Source organism: Typopeltis vanoorti, chromosome 24 (genome assembly GCF_054136105.1).
Source record: "Typopeltis vanoorti isolate ZY-2024b chromosome 24, IOZ_Tvanoo_1.0, whole genome shotgun sequence".
Taxonomy (NCBI): Eukaryota; Metazoa; Arthropoda; class Arachnida; order Uropygi; family Thelyphonidae; genus Typopeltis; species Typopeltis vanoorti.
In genome coordinates this window covers 27,307,636-27,329,147 of record NC_143572.1, presented here as the reverse complement: position 1 = coordinate 27,329,147, position 21,512 = coordinate 27,307,636, and the positions used below count along the sequence as shown (strand labels likewise).

Genomic DNA, 21,512 nt, shown 5'->3' with positions numbered 1-21,512 from the left:
GGTCAGTTGATTTATTTTGGTGCAAGTTGCTTCTTAATTTTTTTATTTGTTTCTACGTTCGTGAAAAGTAGACCTTAACCCATCATTTATAAATTTGTACGTATTTTAATTGAAAAATTTTCTTCCTTTATCATTATTAAAAATTGCTTAACTTAACCAATAAATTTTTCTGAATCAATATCAGCTTCCATAAGATTGTAAAATTTTGTTAATACTAGTCTTGTACTTGTCTTGAGCTATATCTTTCCTGAAAAAAATGCCATACATATCTGTCTAAATAGCTTTTTGCTCTTTCATTAATTTCCAAAATTAGCTTATTAACGATGAAATTTTCTTTCCCATGTAATAGACAAGTAATCTCATCGTTAAATTGTAAAATTTCGTGAGACTTTTTTTTTCGTTTTTTCACTCTTTCCTTCTCATCTTTAAATTTTGTCTCATCTGTTAATAAATTTGCTTCTTCATTTAAAATAGCAAAAACTATTTCTTATATCTAAAATAAAACCAACTAAAAACTAACAAGTTATTAGCTAAAAACAAATCCATATCAGGATCTTGTAGAGATTTACTAGTAGCATTTATTCTTATATAATTTTGTCCCACACAACTGTTAACGTTGCTGTTTCTTCTTCTTTCACGATGCGTTATTCCCGCTTCCTATGCAGGGTCCACGTGTTACTGCTGTTTCTGAATTGTCAAAATGATCAGCCAATGATGAGCTGTAATTTAGAAATAGGTTTTTCATGAGGAGAAATGGATACTTCAAGTAATGCCTCTTTAATGTGTTTTATATCCACAGTTTGAACGCAACAGTGTCAGCTCTTGTGGACCACCTCGTTTCACTTAATCTTTTAACTGTTAAAGATTTTTTTTTTTCTAAGGAGCATACTCCATCTTCTTGTTGAAGATGAAAAGTAATTATATACTTTCTTTTTGAATAAAAATAAAAATAATGCACTGCTTCCAGACAAGATTCCGCGGCATAGTTGCCAGTTCAATTTTAATGGATCAAAACTTCATCCGCATTCTACTTTTTATCATGCAATTACCCCCTTCGCTGTTAATGCCTGAATGATGATTTTAGAGCCGTTAATGGATTAACTGTTTGGACGTGTACTACATTGCTTTGAATTTCCTTTACTGTCCTACGATAATTGTTTTTTTTTCCTGCACAATTATTGTCTTTTTCCCAAAATAAAAACGAATTTCACATGTGCGAAAATAATCAATCCTGAAATGACCAGAGATCAGCCTTTGCAATGATCTATTTAGTAATAGTAAATTTGCTGCCTTTTATTCTTCAAATCAGTGTCATGGAACAAGACAACTTTGTTCTTTCACTTTACTGACAATATAGAAGATTTTTTTTCCTGCAAATTTTCAAATGTTTGTTTCATTTAAAATATTATGTCAAATATTTATATTTTTTAAATAACATTTATTGAAATAAATATGACATTTTGCTTTCTTTCCTTGAAAAATACCATTATATGGATCGTAACATTCCAATTTTAGGAACGATTTTTTTGTGAACAACAAATGATATTAAACTGCATTTCTAGGGGTTAATGTCAAAAATTTATATCCAATGGTATTTTATCAGAGACTCTTTGCCTTTGTCTTTTGCTTAAAACTGCAACAGATTTTTTTTTTATAGGATCTGCATTACTGTAATATCCAGCGTAACCAATAAATATGCTGAAAATATAACTTGAAAGTTTTCATACAGTATTCAAAATCTGTTGCTTCAGTTTACCATTTTGACAAAAAAAAATAAAATAAAATAAAATAAAGCAATAATATTGTTGTGCCGTCGAAGCTTCTAATACTGCACTATTTCTTTGCAATCTGAAATCAGTTGTTCTGCAGTCTGCTGAAATTTCAATAGTGTTATTTTTGTTATTTCTTTATTTATTTTTTAATTCTAAATATTACTACATCTTTGAAATACTCTATAATAATCCTCTTAGCTGGAGGGAAAAGCTAAACTTAGATTACTCTCACTGCTATTGAGAAAGACAAGAGACAGAAAGTTTCCTCAGAAATCACACTAAATTGCCTAGCTGTAGTGCAGAATACATCAAGAATGTCTTATTTCATTTTCCATTGTTGATTACAAACATCCTAACACAGAAATACTGACATATCTTTTACAGGCTGATACAACAGTAAAATGATTTCTTAATTTATAGTGATCAATTTCATTTTTATTATTGAAAAATTATAAATAATTTGATACAATTATCTTCAAGAAAAAAAAAGATTTGAATTATTTAAAAGAAAAGGCGCATATGTATTACATAATCGTTTGTTTTTTTCTTTTTTTTGGAGGGAGAAAGGGTTATATTATATTCCTTTCTGCTCGAGTAACAGTCCATAAGCTAAACACAAATTATTGAGAAAGTGAGAAACAAACACATCCAGTAGACACACTAAAAACTCCTTAACAGTAGCCGAATACACACAAAAATTTATTTTATTATTATATTTTTCACCTTTCTGATTGCTTTACAGATGTTCAAAACATTTTATTCTGATATTGCTTTTGTAGGATGAAACTGTTTTTTTAAACATTAATTTCCCCAATATTATATAATTTAATGATTTATACTTATCAGGAAATGATATAAATGAAAAAATATACAAAATTTGCTAATTTATAATCATCACGATTTAATTTTGGTATCGGAATATTAAAATTTCTCTGGTACCATTACTTTAGAAAAATAATGAATTCAAACAAAAAGAAAGTGCACATATGTTACTAGCAGTATTTTGTGTGTGTGATGATAATTTTTTTTTTTGGGGGGGGGGGGGGGTTAGCCATTAAAGGCGAATTAATTCTGTTACGAAGATTTTGGAAATAAAATTTCATTTTGACGCATGCACCTACACGTTTCGAAAGATAAACTGTAGGGAAAATATCGCTGCTTCAAAACTGGCGCATAATATCAAAATTAGCCAAAAATACGTGCATAACAGGTGACTTCATAACTGCCTTTTATTTCGATTTGTAGTGAGTGATTAGGAGGAAACCAAGAAAGTTGAAATGCAAAAACATACAGATTACGTAATAAAAATTATGCATTACATGATATGATTCAAGATTTACATATGATTCTCTATAAAGCAAAATTTAAAAGTGTGAACCTTTGCACAATCTGTGAACTAACCTTCGAACTAAGATTATGTATAAAAAAGAAAACTTCATTTGGAACAGATGGAGGCTATATTCATTTTTAGATTTGGATTTTCATGAATTTATAAAATATTTGTTAGACAAAAATAATTATCTTCAATCAAGTTGTGGAAGAATTTTAAGATGTATTGGCAATTAAAATAATTATATAATGAAAAAATTGATAGTGACATTGATCTTCCAAAGTGATACAATATGAAGTGAAGAAAGTATGAAAGGATTTCTTATTTTGCACTGGCATTAAAAACTATAATTATACGATAAAAACAAGCAGCAAAAAATGAATATAACTCATAGGTATTTTAGTCTGATATAACTTAGATTCCAGTTACCGAATAAACAGCAAGCAACTGCGTTTCTTGCTGTAGGCAACTGAATGTAGCTACTACGAATGCCAGGTAATCTAGTTAAGTTTTCTTTTCAGTGTGAAGGATTATTATTGCCCCTTCTAATGGACATGGTCAAACTGCACTTCTTATCCATGTTCTTTCAACAGATGGAGAATATTATCCAGGTTTGCTGGACGTCCAGCAAAGAAATGGTATGCTACATACATGAATTTTATGGAATATAGGAGTTCCTGTTAGTTCTATATCTTTATTTACTAACATTCCTACGGACAAGGTACTTACATTACTAAAGGACAAATTATCCAAAAAATGTTTACTTTATTAAAACATTGCATTCGTTCTGGTTACTTCAGATATCAGGCTCCGTTTACCAACAAAAACAAGGCCTGGCAATGGGCAATCCTTTGTCCCCAGTTCTAGCTAACATCTTCCTTGAAGATTTTGAAACGAAAGCCATATCGTTCTTCTCATTTAAACCAAAAGTTTGGAAATGATATGTTGATGATATATTCATTATTTGGAATCATGGGCACACATCTCTCACAGATTTTCTTCATCATCTAAACATCCAACATCCTAATATAAACTTTACTGCTGATCTAGAAAATAATAACTCCTTAGCATTCCTGGATGTCATGCTTACACGATGCTCTGAAAGATTAAAAATCTCTATGTACGGAAAACCTACTCATACTAATAGATATCTGCATAATCTTTCTCATCATTTCCCACCGCAAAAACTTGGAACTATATCTACCTTAGGACACAGAGCATGCTCTCTCTTGACTGAACCAGATGAACTACAAAAAGAAATAAATCACCTCGCTCTTATCTTTAAACAAAATGGATACTCTGAAAAAACGATTAAGAAATTTCTTCTGGATCCTCCCAGACAGTGCACAACAGAAACTATTAATTTTAAAGCTAGCATCTCCATTCCGTACATTAGCACGGGTCTCTAAAAAAATAGCTATAAGTCCTTAAAAAATATAATATCAGGACGTTCTTCACCACACTTCCTAAAATCCATTCTCTAATCAGCCATCCAAAACCTACTCATCACAACCTAAAATATCCAGGTGTATATAAATTATGGTGCGATTGCAATATCCCTTATTTTGGACAAACTAACAAATCTATTTAACAACGTATAGAAGAGCATAAAAGAGACATCTCTTACAAAAGATCTCATGCAACTGCATTATCCAGTCATGTTCTTTTTTCAAATAATCCTAATGATGATCAACAAAGCCACTCTGTTTGCTGGGATAGATCAGAAAATATCTTTTGCTGTGATGTGATGATGAGTTTGAGAGGAAAATTGTAGACTCAAGGGAAATCCTTCTGAACCCTGTCCACTTAAACAACAATTTGAGTTATAACATCCCAGATAGCCATTCTGCAGTTATTCAATATTGGCGTTCACGTGAGCCTGCACGCGCACTTGAAATAAACAATGGCACGCCTGTTAGAACAACTTGAAAAAGTACAACATTTTTTATGTATCAGTTATGTGTGGAATTTTTACCTGTAATTTCCAGTTTGTTTAGATACTTCAATGTTTATTACTATTCTTTTCCTTTAAGAATACCTGAGGAAGGTTGTTATAAGCCGAAACTAGTCATGTTATTCTTATTAAAACCTTTATAAGTTATCTCGGTTTTTAGTCATTAAATCAATGTTTTTAAAATGTATCACAACAGCTGAGTAAAAGCCGATTATCACACACACACACACACACACATATATATATATATATATATATATTATAACTATATATATATATATTATACCCAAGGTATAATATATATTATACCCAAGGTATAATATATATTATACCTTGGATATAAATATGTTAAAGATGCCAAGCTATTTTAAACCTGGTTTTACTCCATTTCCCAAGTAAGCAAACAGACAAATAAGTCGAGTTTGCACCTGCACGTATTGCAAATCTAGGTGACCCGCAAAGTAGCGCAACTCGTGGTGAAGGTGGTTTAAAATAGCTAAGCATCTTTAACATATGTTATATCCAAGGTAAAAAACTTTCTACATCTATCTCTCATCCTGAGATTTTTATTTAATAAGGTCAAAGCACCTTATGCTAACTTGTTTTGGTAAAATACTTATAAGCTCTGTATTACTTAACCTTGGTATTTCTAAGCCTGGCTCCCACTGATGAGACCACAATAAAGGTCGAAACCAGTCTGGGTAGTGGCCCCTTGTCCTTAATGAATAGCATCATACATCTCCTCAAGGAGATGGGCTTTGCAGTAAGGGTAAATATTAAGAATAGTGATCAGATCTTATTCCACCTTTACCACAAGTTGCCTAGACTTGCACCGCTTTGCAGGTCACCTAGACTTGCAATACGTGCAAGCGCAAACTTTGCTTACTTGGGAAATGGAGTAAAACCAGGTTTAAAATAGCTTGGCATCTTTAACATATATGTATACACAGAGGATGGTTCAAAATTCCACGTACAAACTTTGATGGGAGGTAGAGAACATCAAAATCAACCATATTCACATACGAAAGCATGACCGGAAAAGCCACCCTAAAGTGATATGTGTCGCTGTTCGCTAGTGCTCCAGATGAGAACTGGGGGCTTCCTCATTCAAGCATCGATGTCGTACGAAGAACATGCGTCGTTTTATGAATGCTGAGATGGGAGACATATACCTCGTTTATGGGTTTCTATCCCTCTCGTCTGTCCTAGGACTAGTTGACCTCCCTCCTAATGAGGGGTTACTGCTGTATTAATGCAGCTGGTTTGCCACTCATCTGCTGCTTCCCCTAAGGGCGATATTCATGACTGTAATCCGTGTGTGTTCACTGGGGCCGGTTTGCCTGCTTGTGGGATGAAAAACCCCAGATAAACTTGGGAGAAAAACCCTGCTGTCCACGCTCAAGACTGGCTAGCTTGACTATTGCTGAGGAAGATCCTTGAGCTCCTTACGTCGTCAACAGGAACTGAACCTAGGACCTTTCCCAGGCATATGGTTGCGAAGCGCATAGCCACTAGGCTAACCATGTGTTTATGGTTAGCTGACGGTAATGGACAAGCCACTGTACAAATGTATTGCAAAAGATGCCCAAACAGACGTGTACCACATCACCAAATGTTTGCGCATATGCATCAGAATTTGCATGAATGGATTATTCAGGGATTGCATTCATGATAGTGGGTGGCCACGATCGATGCGAAATCCCACTATGGAAGAGGAGGTGTTGCATGCGATGGACAATAATCCAGAGACAAGCACACATGCCATTGCCTCTGCTATAGGAGTATCTCGATCCAGTGTATTGCGTGTTTTGCACTCTGAGTCCTTACATCCATTTCATCTGCAACGGGTCCAGTTACTGATGGCCAAAGATTATCCTCGACATGTGGAATTTGTGCAGTGGTTTCTGCTGAAAAGTGCTGTAGATCCAGATTTTCCAAGTTGTGTTTTGTTCATGGATGAAGCTTCATTTACCTGCAAAGGGGTCTTCAATCACCACAATGCTCATGTGTGGGCCCATGAGAACCCACACGCTGTGCAATCACATGCTGCACAACAACGCTTCGCTATTAATGTATGGGCAGGTATCGTTGCTGACTGTTTAGTTGATCCGTACCCGTACCATCCTGACTGGACTCCCAGAATGCCACTGGAAGGACAGGGACACAAAGATACAGAAATAACACAAGGTACTAAGTAGTGTAAAAAAAACTTTATTAGGCGTAACTGAACAGTTCAGTAGTAGTTAGATACATAATATGGTTTCACATCAGGTGCTCGACGTTATGACCAATGGCAGTGACGCATGCCTGACACCGATGACGCATTGATTGCCTTACATTTTCGAAAATGCCTGGAGTTTCCCACTGGACTCTCAGAAGTATCGGACCTTGACTGTGCGTTGACGGATGTGGTTCCAACACGACAGGGCTCCATCCCATTTTGGCATTTCTGTGCATCAGTATTTGGACAGGTCCTTTGGGGCTCGATGCATTGGGCATGGTAGACCCATCGCATGGCCCCATGCTCACCTGATTTATCAGGCATTGTCTTTCTGTGGGGACCCTTAAAGCCATGGTGTATGAAATGCCTTTTGCCTCTGATATGGACTTCATGGCAAGAATCGCTATCGCCCCTGCTAATATCCGGGAAACTCCAGGTATTTTCGGAAATGTACGGCAATCAGTGCGTCGTCAGTGTCAGGCATGCATCACTGCTAATGGTTGACTCTGAGCACCTGATGTGAAACCATATTATGTATCCAACTACTATTGAACTGTTCAGTTACGCCTAATAAAGTTTTTTACACTACTTACTGCCTTGTGTTAGTTCTGTATCTTTGTGTCCCTGTTAGTACCTTCTGGTGGCGTTTCCGGTCATGATTTCCTATGTAAATATGGTTGATTTTGATATTCTCTACCTCCCCTCAAAGTTTGTACGTGGAATTTTGAACCACCCTGTATATCGGTGGGGACCCTTAAAGCCATGATGTATGAAACGCCTGTTGCTTCTGGCCAGCCTGGTTGGCCAAGTGGTTAGCGTATCTGCTCTCCAGCCAAAAGACTGCGGGGTTGAATCTTGCTGTGGGCTTGGATGTTTGTGATTGTCTGTGAAAATAATAGTGGTGATGGTGGACAGTAGATGGCATTGGTGTAGATGAGGCAGTTTGTGGATGAAGTTGAGTGTTGGAGATGGAGAGTTATAGAGTAGGTGCCCTCCTTCGATGAGTCTTAGGCCTCCCTGAAGGTGTCAAATAATAATAATAATAATTATTATTATTATTATTATTATTATTAAACAAGACCTCATGGAGTCAAAGACTCATCTAGGAGGTCCTTTTATCTCACACACATCTCATCATACCGGGTCTTAAACACATTCAAACTCCTTGCAGACACCACACTCTCAGGCAAGGCATTCCAATCATTCACAACTCTGCACGAAAAAAACCTGCCTCTCACTCCCCTACTCACACCCTCTTTATACAGTTTCCAGGCATGACCTCTGGTTCTCCCCTGATCTCCCACTATTCTCTGTAGAACTTCTCCACCATTGATCCTATAACAACCCCTTACCAACTTGTAGGTCTCTATCATATCTCCCCTCTTCCTTCTCTCCACTAGACTCTGCAAATTACATCTTTTCAATCTTTCCTCATACTCGACATTCCAGAGGTCAGAAACTACCTTAGTCAGTCGCCTTTGGACCCTTTCCAACATCTCTTCATCCTTCTGAAAACCAGGTGACCAAATCTGGGCACAATAGTCCATGTGTGGCCTAATCAAAGCCTTATACAATGGAACAAGAATCTCCCTACTTCTACACGTCAGTGTCCTCCTCATCATTCCCAGAAGTCTTTGTGTTGTCTTCACAATTTTGGCGATGTGTCTCCTAAATTTTAGATCCTTATCCACTATCACTCCCAGATCTCTTATTTCCTCTACTTCCAACAATATATTCTTACCAAGCATAAATTCTGCATCCCATCTTTGTTTTCCAAATTTTAAAACCTTACATTTTGCAACATTGAACTCACATCCCCATTTGCTTGCCCAATCACTCAATTTATTCAAGTCTTCTTGCAAGACCACAACATCTTCACTACTCTTTATGGTTCGTCCCAACTTTGCATCATCTGCAAACAACTGAATATCTCCATCCAAATCTTTGCCAATATCATTAATATACAAGTTAAATAGTAATGGCCCTAAAACAGATCCCTGAGGCACTCCACTAGTGACTTTCCTTTTCCTGGATATTGCACCCCCCCCATACACAACTTGTTGATACCTATCAGATAGCCAGTCTCCAATCCAATGCACTAATCTAATATCCAACCCCATCTGCTCTAGTTTGACTGTCAACTTATCATGAGGTACTCTATCAAAAGCTTTTGCAAAATCCAAATATATTACTGTGTATCCTTCTCCTCTGTCCAAAGAAGCAGTCACTTTATTGTAATAAGTAAGTAGATTACTAAAACACGACCTCCCTTTAGCAAATCCATGCTGTCCATCAAAGATTATACCATTGTTGTCAACCCAACTCTGGATCCTAGTTCTCACAAGCTTCTCCAACATCTTAACCACAACACCTGACACACAGATAGGAATATAGTTTGATGCTTGAGTTCGATCACCTCCTTTATGAAGTGGCACAATTTTGCCCTCCTTCCACTCTTTAGGGATTTGACCAAGTGCAAGACTCGTATTAAAAAAATATGTCAAGGCAGGTGTCAACTCTCTGGCACATTCCTTCAGAATACGCGGTGATATATTATCAAGTCCCACAGCCTTATTTACATCTAGGTTACTCAACTCCCCAAACACCTCTTCCTCACTTACAGTCAGTCTCTCCTCCCCATCATCAACTGCTCTTAATCTCTCCATGAAGTCACATTCACAAGATTGAAAGATCTTTATGAACTGTTCATTAAGTATCTCCACCACACATTCTGCAACAGCTGTCTTTATACCATTTCCTCCAATCAATGTCATCCTTCCATAATCATTCTTTCTTTTGCTGGCTACATATCGAAAGAACTCCCTAGGATTCTTTTTAGCTTCATTAGCTAACTGCTGTTCATACCTCTCTTTAGCTACTCTCACCAACCAAGTCACTCTCCTTGCCTGGTCTTTGTAGAACTCATGAAATTGGTTACTTCCACTTCTCTTATGCTGCCTCCACAATGCCCTTTTTCTCTGTATTGCATGCTTAATCTCTTTATTCATCCATCTCACACCTAACTTATTTAACCTTCTCACCCGTGGTATACATTTAGACATTGCATCCACTAAATATTTTTTGAAAATCCCCCAAGCTGCATTGATCTCTTTTCCAGCTAACTCCTCATTCCATGCTACACCTGCAAGTTGTCTCCTGAGCTCTTCATAATCACCCCCCTTGTAGTTCCACATATACCCTTTTTTCACTGGGGTCCTTGCACTGCTGGCAACCACCCAAGTAATCACCTCATGGTCACTTTCACCAATTGGTGGATGATTTGATACCTCATTGATAATTACGTCCTCCGATGAGATGACCAAATCCAAGACCCTTAATCCTCTTGTGCCCTCTGTTACATATTGTCTGAGGTAGTTATCCCTCAAAAACTCAAGAAACTCATTTTCTTTACTTCCAGTTGCTATCTCTTCATTCCAGTCTATATTGCCATAATTAAAATCACCCATAATGATCACCCTTTTCTTATTTGCTTGGCTTATTTGACTATACATTTCACTATCACCACCATCCACATTACCAGGTCTATAACAACATCCCACCAAGTATTTGATTCTATTCACCTCTATCTCACACCATACTGCCTCAAAACCACTGGCCCCATTTCCCTCTTGCATCTCTACCTTGTATGGACATAACTCTTTCTCTATCATCAATAGCACTCCCCCTCCCTTTTTACCCCTTCTATCCTCACGAAACACATCATACCTTTCCATCTCTATTCCTGTCAGGATGTCATCCTCATCTAACCATGTCTCACTTATTCCGACAATCTCTGGGTGCACAGACGCAATTAGTGCAACCATTTCATCCGCGTTGTTTCTTATACTTCTAGCATTGGTATACAAACACAACAACTCATTTCTGGATCTACAGCTAGTTCCACTGATACCACTCACTCGATGTGATCTCTCCATGCTGGACTGGGGCCATTTCCCTTTCTGCTTCTTCATTTTAGAACCCTTTGCAATTCCATCTGTTTCCTTTTGATCCCTGATCATCCCATTACTTTCCTGCCTACACATTCTCTCACCTCCTCTTGGAGCATCCACCTTTCTCATGCTGTGTATCCCTGTCCACCCTGAGCCTCGCCGTTTCCCTGCTCCTCTTGCACACCCATTCTCTCATTTTCTATACTCATACCACTCACTTCCACATTCATTTCCACTCCTTCAATCTCTCCTGCTCTTCCACATCACTCCCCTCTCGATCTGATTCATTCTCTCTATTCACTTCTCTACCTTCCAGCAGCAGTCTCTCCAAGCGACTCACACCATAACCACTCAAATGCAGTCCATCGCTCCCATACAGCTCACTTCGTCCCTCAACTCATTCCACACATTAACAAACTCTACTCCCATCTCCTCACACATTTCAGCCAGAATATCATTCATAATCCTTGCTCTCCGCCTCATTTCACCACAATCATACCTAGGCAACACACTGACCACCCTTCCTGTCACACTATTCTCCTTTATCTTTCCAAGCAGTCTCCTGACATTCATTTTGACATGCTCTTTGTTCTCTCTCAAATCATTCGTACCAATTAATACAATTAACTCTTTTGTTCGTTCCCGCCTCATATTCAATGCCTCAATCACTCTACTCATTTTACCGCCTGGAAAACATACCTTGTGCATTTTATCCTCTAGCACACCTTTAATAATGGAGTCGCCATACAACGCCACTCGCTCATCTTTTGTTATCTCTTTCATGCCATCATGATTTATTTTAATAGTTTTGACCTGAATTCTCTCAATTTCATTCCGCATCCATTTCATTTCTTGCTTCATCCAATCCAATTCACCTTCTGAACCTCGGGAACTTCATAATATGTATGTACAGTAGATACAATTCTATATGTTAAGTCATTCTCTTTTCTCTGTATGTTACTAAATATAGAATGTGGTATATATACATTATATAGAATCTGTATTTACTAGAATAGTAAATGTGGAATATCATAAATTATTAGTAAATAATGAGTTCTAGTATTCTGTAACTTCCTATAAAATACAAGAGTTAATTATATAACCATTCAAAGAATTACACAATGTGGGCTTAAAGAAAATTTGGTCTCATTCCTTGACTCACTCTCTCTTTCTCTCTCTCTTTCTCTCTCAGTTAAATTCATTTCTGAGGGATGACATCATATACCAAAAAAAAAAAAGTGAATATCAACTAAATGTTCTGTGGTTTCACTTGGTTACATGGAAACTTCCTTTGCAATATTTATCATATCACAGTCTTCTTAATCTTCCTTTATTTATTATTAACTTATTCAGTCTGTCTTAACTCTCACATTCCTAGTGAGAGTTAAGACAGTCCCCCCCCCCCCAGCATTCTTGTTTCCAGGCAACAGCTGTTCCAAAATTCACAACTAATGTACAGGCCTGTTATCAGAAATCAAATTGAAACTCAAGCATTATATAACAACATGCAACTGTTAGTACAGCGATTACAAGTAAAAGTGTTTTATGGCATTGGAAAAATACTATAGATATACATAAAATAATATATATGAGGGTGTGCTGAAAAGTTGTGATAATCACCATAAAGGAATTAAGGTAGAACTGTGTAACTTACACATTATTCTAGGAAAAAAGTCTTTCTCTTGTTGCACAAACTAATCCTCAGTTGTGGCTGCAACTTCATCATCTGTGGTAAATTCTGTTCTTTTTAAGTGTTTCTTTAAATTTGGGAATAGGAAATAGTCAGATGGAGCAAGGTCTGGTGAATAAGGTGGATGAGACAGACATTGAAAGCCCAAGTTGTGTATTGTATGTTGGATTTCATGAGCAGTGTGAACAGGTGCATTGTCCTGCAAAAGCAACATGCCTCTGCTCAGTTTCCCGTAGCATTTTTTCCTTCAGTTCCTTCAGAGCTGTTGAATACTATAACAGTTTTACTTTTTTTTTTTTGAGGTAGTTGGTAAGGATTACAGCATCTATATTCCAGAAGACAATAGCAAGAATCCTCTTTGGCCATGGAGAAACGTTGTCTCCACTCCATTGATTCTTGTTTAGTCTCTGGGTCATGTTGATGAAGCCATGTTTCAATGTTTATCTGGGACTTATCAAAAAATTCTGTACCAGGCACATAATGTGTCCTGTTATATATTTAGAAGTTTTCAAAGTTGTATTTGTGTTGCCGCAGGTTTTAAAAACATCTTTAGCATAAATTCCCCTTTGCTGTGTGTACATTCAATACTCTTGAATGTGATGCTTCTGTAATATAATACTTTTTCATGACAGACATTTCTGGATAATGCCAATAAAGATATATTTAATCATTTCAATATGAAGGTGGAGAACAATTAGAGGATGGATCAGAATGTTTCATGGTCTTAAAAGCCCAAATAGAAATATTTATTTTGCTTTAGCCATTTATTGAGAGTTTTTTGAAGAGAAAGAAGAGGCCAAAGTTCAGTCATCTCTTGATAATTTCATACAGAAATTGTTTTTTTTCTCACATTATGTATACTTTGCTTTATTACTTTGCATTAATAATTACATACTGAAATGTAATTTATGTGTACATCTGGTGATCAAAACTAACAGAAATAACTAAAACATGTTAATGCCAACACATGAGCAATAGAGTTATGGGTGAGGGGATTCAATCTGATTTACATAAAATTTGACTTATGTAAAGTTAGCAGAATGTAACTCTTATGTAGGGTCAAGGATTTCCTGTATATGCTTGTGTAACTTCCTTTAAATTTTTTCCATGTTAGAATTGCAGGACCAGAATTAATGGCAGTATTAATTTTCTTAATACTGATATTAATTTGACTTACCAATCATTGTGTGATATGAAAATTTTGTTTATTAGTATCTAAATCCCTTAGCTTCATCAATTTCCTGGAGTACAGTTCCATCAATGTGGCACATAGCTTTCAATCTTTTAATTTTAAAATGCTTAACTTTATACTTTTCCACATTAAATTTGCACAAAGCATCCAGTCAACTCAGTTTGTAAGAAATAATTCTTCAGTTAGTTTATGAATATTATTTCTGTCTTTGATTAATAGAATTTCATAATTTTCGCAGACAAAGATTGTTTTTACTTTCCAGAAGAGAGAGAGAGGAAAAACAAGTTAGAAATCTGCAGAATATAAAAATATTCAATTTATTCTGCATATTCTCTTAGTCATGTTATATCACACACACATACAGTAAAACCCCGAAGTTACGCTGTAGGTGGGACAAAAAGCGCGTAAGTCGAATTCGCGTAACTCGGGGTATAATTTTGCATGTAATTTACAGGGTGTTCGGGATAAATTTGACAGTTTCGTAAGGAAAAAGAAAATCTTCTTTGTATCTATTAAATTTAATGAATTGACAAAAAAACATTACAGGCAGAGTTAATTACAATACTATCAACAAGATTTACTCAAAATAACCACCATTAGCATCGATCACAGCTTCAATTCTGCTTCGGAACCTCGAACAAGCTGATGCTACAGTCTCCCTGGGAAGGGCCGCAAAAACTGTTTTAATTTTATCCATTAACTGGGCTTTTGTATTACTGGAAGTGCGATTGGTGTCTTTTTCAACTGCGCCCCATACAAAATAATCCATGGGGTTAAGGTCTGGGGAGTTTGGAGGCCAAACATTTGGACTGGTGAAGTCGTAGAAATTTTCAGACAACCATTTTTGACTTTTCCCAGAGGTGTGGCAAGGGGCCGAATCCTGCTGCCATACATACGGCCTACCATTGGCTACCCTTGTTATCCAGGGCTTGACTACAGTTAGCAACTCCACGAACAAAGCCCGAATTCCAATGCCAGGGTTCTTCAACACCTGTTCCTGCAGATTTGCGAGGAATTCTGCTGTACGAACGCAATCAGATCGTCTGCTAGGGATCTTTCTTCTTGCTACATCCTCGTAGTCACCATTGCAAGTCTCTAGTTCATGCCTGATTGTTTTTACTGTATTCAGGGAGCATTGGGCAGCAGTCGTAATATCCTTATTTTGATGGCGGGCACGAATCATCATGATACAAGTTATTCTCTTCCATGATTCAGGTGGGTTCCAGCTATCCATCCTTTCTGACATCTTGTATATGAATGAAGAAGGGTCCAAACTTTTAAATGAAGAGAAGTGTGTGTTAATACATGTAACTTACGGAAAAATATAATTAATTATAAATATGTCAAATTTATCCCGAACACCCTGCATATATACAAACATACAATTGGGACCAAAGGTTTACAAAAACACGTATATTTTTTAAGAAATATAATCACAATTGTAGTTTTTCGTACATAAAAAAAATAAAGTTATTTAGATGTTGATGGTTTCATAAAATCTAATAGATTCGTCTGATGGCATAATGTCTTTTTTTTGTCACGCAACATTTCTTCATAGCAAGCTAATGATTTTTTTTATTCCTTGCCTTGTGGCTACAATTCATTCCTTGTTAGAATCTATGTCCTCCAAAATCTGTAAACCTTTCTTTTATGATTGTTCTTACTGTGGATTCCTGTGATCTAACTTCTTTGCTAGCTCACAAATTTTCATTCTGCCTTCAAAATCCTTAATAATGTTGAATTTTGTTTCCAAAGTCAATGTTTTTCTTTTCTTGCTAGCAGTAGAAGAATCGGACTTGCTTCTTTTGGATGACATTATTTTTTGTGATAAAATTTTTATCAAGAACATAACATTAAACAATCGCAAGATTTGTAGACTGTAAAAATCGTGTATGAATGGAGACTGCGCGAAACACTTCAGTGCTTGTTCACAGCATGTGTGACACTGGCGAATGCAGCCAGAGCCTGAAAGATATGACTAGTGGTGAAGTGGGACGGGAATATGTACATATAAGAAACCGCGTAACTCCAGATTCGTGTAAGTTGGGGTATGACTGTGTGTGTGTGTGTAAATATGTGTGTGTGTGTGTGTGTGTGTGTGTGTATGTGTATATATGTGTGCGTGTGTGTATATAGGTGTGTGTGTGTATAGGTGTGCGTGTGTGTGTGTGTATATTTATATATATGTGTGTATATATGTATATATATATAAAGCAGTCATTTTTGCTTTGTAGTGTAATTCATGAGTTTGACAGAAACACGTGTTGTGTGGAAATACTGTCCCACCAATTCTAAAATATATGAGAATGAAGTGATCTGGTGCTTTTAGTGTGATGGTGTCCGTAATATATTTATTAACTTAATATACTTTTGTGAAAATATTTCATATTTAGCATGCATTCTGAATCTTATGTCATGCATCATATTTTTCTCTTCTCATAAGAAATAAAACAGATGCAGATTATTTTTTTCTTATTTTCAATTAGCACATTAGTCCCAAGAATACAAGCTGGCCTGTGGAGTATTTTGTCAGTGGAAGCACAAATTATATTGACACTTCTAAAAAGCATCTCCATACCATTCCACCTGGATCTCTGAAATTTTCCTGGGCTGCCCTTCTCAGTTTAGGAGGATTCATGCATATTAAAGCAACACCACAAAATATGACTGTACAGTTTATTGAATCAAATGGAAAAATTTTGTACAATTACTCATTTGGACCAAGATTTTAACATGACTGAAAATATATAATACCATTCTTTTTACTTAATATTCTGAATAATACATCAGTTATAGAATAAATTTATTATTCTAAAAGTGCAATTTGCCCTTTTGTGAGGAACATCAGGATTAGATGGGAATTTAATGAACGGGTATTACACATCAGAAGGACAATGCAAGCAGACTGGAAAAAACTCAAAAGTAGCATAAAATTCAAAATTATTACATGGATTATGATGAGTTATCAATTTCCAGTCTTCTGTCTCAACAATTAGTAAAGATTAACAATAACTTGGCAGTTTTTGAACCCCAAGTTTTATTAGAATTCAGATTCATAATTAACTCCCAGTAAAAGTGCAGTTTTTCAGATAAACTAATAACAGAAGTTTTATAATATAATTATGTAATTTGTATAGTTATCTTTATTTGCTGTGTTTTTTTTTTTTGTGTTTTTAAGCATGTTTGCAGAATACTTATGGCTACCCATCATGGAGAGGTAGCTAGCATAAACATACATTATCACTCAATTGACTTCATAGGATAAATTCAAGTGAAAAAGATCAGAATACCTTGAAATTCTAAATCATTATAAATGTCATGTACTTTGACATATGCAGTTATGTTTGGGAAACTTATCTTAAACTACACTTATCTGAAATAACTGTTTCAGATAAGTGTAGTTTATGTGAAATTAAGTAAATATATATATATGTAATCTCCTTGTATTGTTGTGTTACAATTTCGCACATACCTACTTATGGTCCCCCTCCCTTTTTTTTATAATAAAAAATCATATATTACAGTATGGATGTTTTTCTTATTTTGTGTTGCTGCTAACAACAAAGTATAATTATAACATAAAAGGACTGAAAAATGTAAAAATATCTGATATCCATGTTTAAAATTAGAGCTATAGTGTAACAGAATGTGTTTCTTGCTTTCGCTAGAACTATCTCTGAGATACATTTACAATACTGAGTTAGTAGTAAGCCATTAAATTGTTCACTCCCCCCACACACACACACCAGTTAATAATGGTAGAGATCAAAATACACCAGTTATCAAAATACAGCTGAGATTACTACTCAGTTTGAATATGAATGAATCCAATTGTTATTACTGCTTAAACATTGTAACTATGTTAAAAATGTCTTATACTAACATTGAACGGATTTCTATCTTACTTTACTGCAAAATACTGCAGTGGAACAAATCTTTCATTCTTACTGTTTTATATTAGTGACAAAATTCTCAGAAATTTTTTTTTTTCAAACTTGATTTAAAAAATAACCTGATAGTGTGTTACACAATTATATTTTCACACAAAAACTGCAATACAAGGAAATGATTTGAATATGTCAGCAAGCACCTATTTAAGTAGCAGCTGCTGTGTTTTAAGTGATATGTGCTAACACTGTGACCTCACAAGCAAATGACAAGATAATCCATGCCACACCCACAGACTTGTTAAATAAAATTCCTTCTGCTTATCTATCAATAAAAGTGAAGTGCAGTGCACATTGTTCAATTAATATTAAGAGAGCTGTAGACAGGAAATAAATTTAACGTTTGGGTGTTGATGAGACTGAGAACTGTTTATGCAAAGAATCACTAGAGATACAATTTTGTAAAAGAAAAATCCAATGGGGCAAATGCCGTATGATGTAAAAGGAGCAGTTTTACTAAGAGTTTAAAACATGCTGTTAAATGTTCTTGCATTGTAATTTTCTGCACTAAAAACGACAATGTAAACCAACAACACAGCAGAATTAACCTAATTTATCAAACTAGTAACTTCTCACTGAACTGGATTAGGTGTTACCCTCAATATTTTTATGAAAGTGGTTTAAAAAAAAGTAACAAAAAATAGTCAGCGTTCTGTTAATAACACAGTGCAGTTTTGCCTTTAAAAAGTATGAAGATCTGACAAATAATAGTACAATTAAGCAAATTAATTAATGCACACACACTCAGGGATTGGACAAAATAATGAAAACACTTGTTATACATGCATATTTCTTTATTAATAATGGTGTTGGACCATCTTTTGCCTTCACTACAGCCTGAATTTTTCTTGGTATTGACTCAAGAAAATTGATTTGACATAATGTTCAAATCTGTGATTGTGCTGGTCAGGGAAGTGGTTGACGTTCACCTTCATACTCTTCAAACCATGACTGTACATTTCAATCTGTATGAATGAGGGCATTGTCATCCTGGGATACCGCATTGTTGTTTGGATCATGGGATGCCATTGATTATCTAAAATGTCCAGATAATCACTTGCAGTAATTTTGTCATGAAGAGTAATAATGGAACCAACAGAATACTAGGATATTGCTGTCCAGACCAACACAAAATTTCCCCCATTGGGGAAAGTTGTTCACTGTTCATTATACCGTTGGAACCATGCAATGCAGATTATAGGCTTCTTTGGATATTCTCCAAATGTAAACTCATCTTGATGTAGGAAAAAGTGTGAAGATCAACTCATATGACCATATTGCACGTTTTCCAGTTTTCTCATTTTCAGGTTTGATGGTCATACCGTTGTTTACACATCTGAGCATTCTTTTCAGTAATCAGAGGTTTAGCAATTGCAACTCTAGTATGAATATTGGATTTATGTAGCTCATGTCGAACAGTTTTTGTGGAAACAGATTCTGCAAGACGAATATTTACCTGTGCTTCAATAGTTCTGTGATTTTTCGAAACAGTCTTTCTCAATGTCCAACGATCTCTGTCTGTCATTTTTGATTTTCACTCACTGTTTCTCTTCAATGATGTTGTATATGCCAACACAACCTTAAAAACTATTGATCTTGATACACCTAATAATGTGACAGTTTTTGTCACTGATAATCCAGCTAAATGACAAGAAACGGCGAGGTTGTACCAGAGAATATGTAGAAAGTGTGAATGATAGTATTAATGGTTTTACTGAGAATAAAAAAGATGAAATAGACGCAATGAGTGAGATCAGTTGCGTTGTTGAATGGTGCAATACAAAGGGCAAAACAGCAGCTAGAGCGTATGAGCAAAAGTCGACTAAATGAACCAGCCAATAAAAAGTATGACAGGAAAAATAGACGTATGAGTGTGAACATGAACAAAATGAAGGATAGAGTGCTGTGTGGAGACTGGTTAGTACGAGGTGTGATAGTAGAGGATTTGACAAAATCTTACCAACCTGGTACGACCATAAAGGATGTAACTGAGTCTATTAGAGAGCAAAAGGAAAGGGTGAAAGAAATGATTGTTGTGGCAGGTACAAATGATTTGAAAGGAGACAAAATGGAAATGATAGAAGACCTGAATGAATTGTTTGAGGTAGCAAAAGAAAAGAATGAGAGAGTTAGAATGATTAGTCTTTTGCCACGGTATGACAGTGAAATGTTTAAAAGGACGGCCATAATTGCAAATGACTTTATGCGTGGGTTATGTACGATGAGTGGTGTGGAATTTGTGGACGTGTGGAGTGAGTTCGATAGGTGAAAGGATCTATATAAGATGGATGGCTTGCATTTGAATGGTTATGGTGTAAGAAGACTTGAGAAAGTGTTGCTTAATGTGGTGGATGTGCAAATTCAGGGAAACTAGATTTATTAAGGGGGGGGGAGTAGATATACAGTCCTTAGGGAGGCAGTTGAATGTAAGAATGAATATAATATGCCCGAGCAAATAAGGACAACAAATCAGAGTGGGATAGTTAATATAAGGCATCAAGGTAGGGTTGTGGCTAATGGGGGTCTTAAATTCATGTACACTAATGCTAGGAGTATTAGGAACGAGAAGGAAGAGTTTTTGGCCATGGCTGGCACTTCCAGACCACAGGTTATTGGTATTAGTGAAACATGGCTGACTGTAGATGATATAGCTAGTGGGATTGAATGTGATGGGTATAGTGTGTTCAGGAATGACAGGGAGAATAAAATGGGGGGAGGAGTATTGTTGATGATAGCTGATGAGCTGCAACCAAGGAGAATAGAAGTTGAATTGCAGGGTAGAGAAAAGAGCACATTTGAGGCAATTTGGTGTGAGATTGTGGCTAGCAGAACTGAATATACAATTGGGTGCTGCTATAGACCAGGTGATGGAAAAGATGGTGGTGACAGTATGTACAAGCAAATAGAAGAAATGAGTGGAAGGAGGGTGATTATTATGGGAGATTTCAACTATGGTCACATTGATTGGAGTGAGGAGAGGACACACGGGAGGAAGGAATTGGATTTTATGCAGTTATTAAGGGATAACTATCTGCGACAGCATGTAATGGAAAATACTAGGGGTCAGAGAGTGCTTGACCTAGTAATTACATCTGAGGATTTGGCTGTAACAAATATGATCACATTGCCACCAATCGGTGAGAGTGATCATAGGGTCTTGACTTGGGAGATGGCTAAAGGTGTAGAATTTTCAATTAAGACAGGGTACATGTGGAATTATCGGGCTGAAAAAGTATGACAAGCTTAGGAGGTTGATTTGTTCAGTGCCATGGCATGTACAACTGCAAGGACTAGAAGTCGATAGTGCATGGGAGGTAGTTAAGAAGTGTTTGCATGAAGCAATGGTGGACTGTATACCTAGAGTCCGAATAATAAATCAACTAGGGATTAAATGGATGAATAACACTGTTAAGCTTGAGCTGCAAAAAAAGAAACAACTATGGAGGGAATTTAAGG

The 21,512-nt window shown here is 36.1% G+C and overlaps 1 protein-coding gene across 1 annotated transcript in view; it reads left to right on the top strand.

Moving 5' to 3' along the window:
* Positions 1-17,635, top strand: part of LOC150093046 (tartrate-resistant acid phosphatase type 5-like) — a 112,272-nt gene extending 94,637 nt beyond the window's left edge. The window contains exon 6 of the mRNA XM_090413516.1: positions 16,596-17,635. Coding sequence (XP_090269642.1) covers positions 16,596-16,841 — 246 coding nt within the window. The 3' untranslated portion in view covers positions 16,842-17,635. The remainder of the gene's footprint in view (positions 1-16,595) is intronic.
* The last annotated feature ends 3,877 nt before the right edge of the window (positions 17,636-21,512 follow it).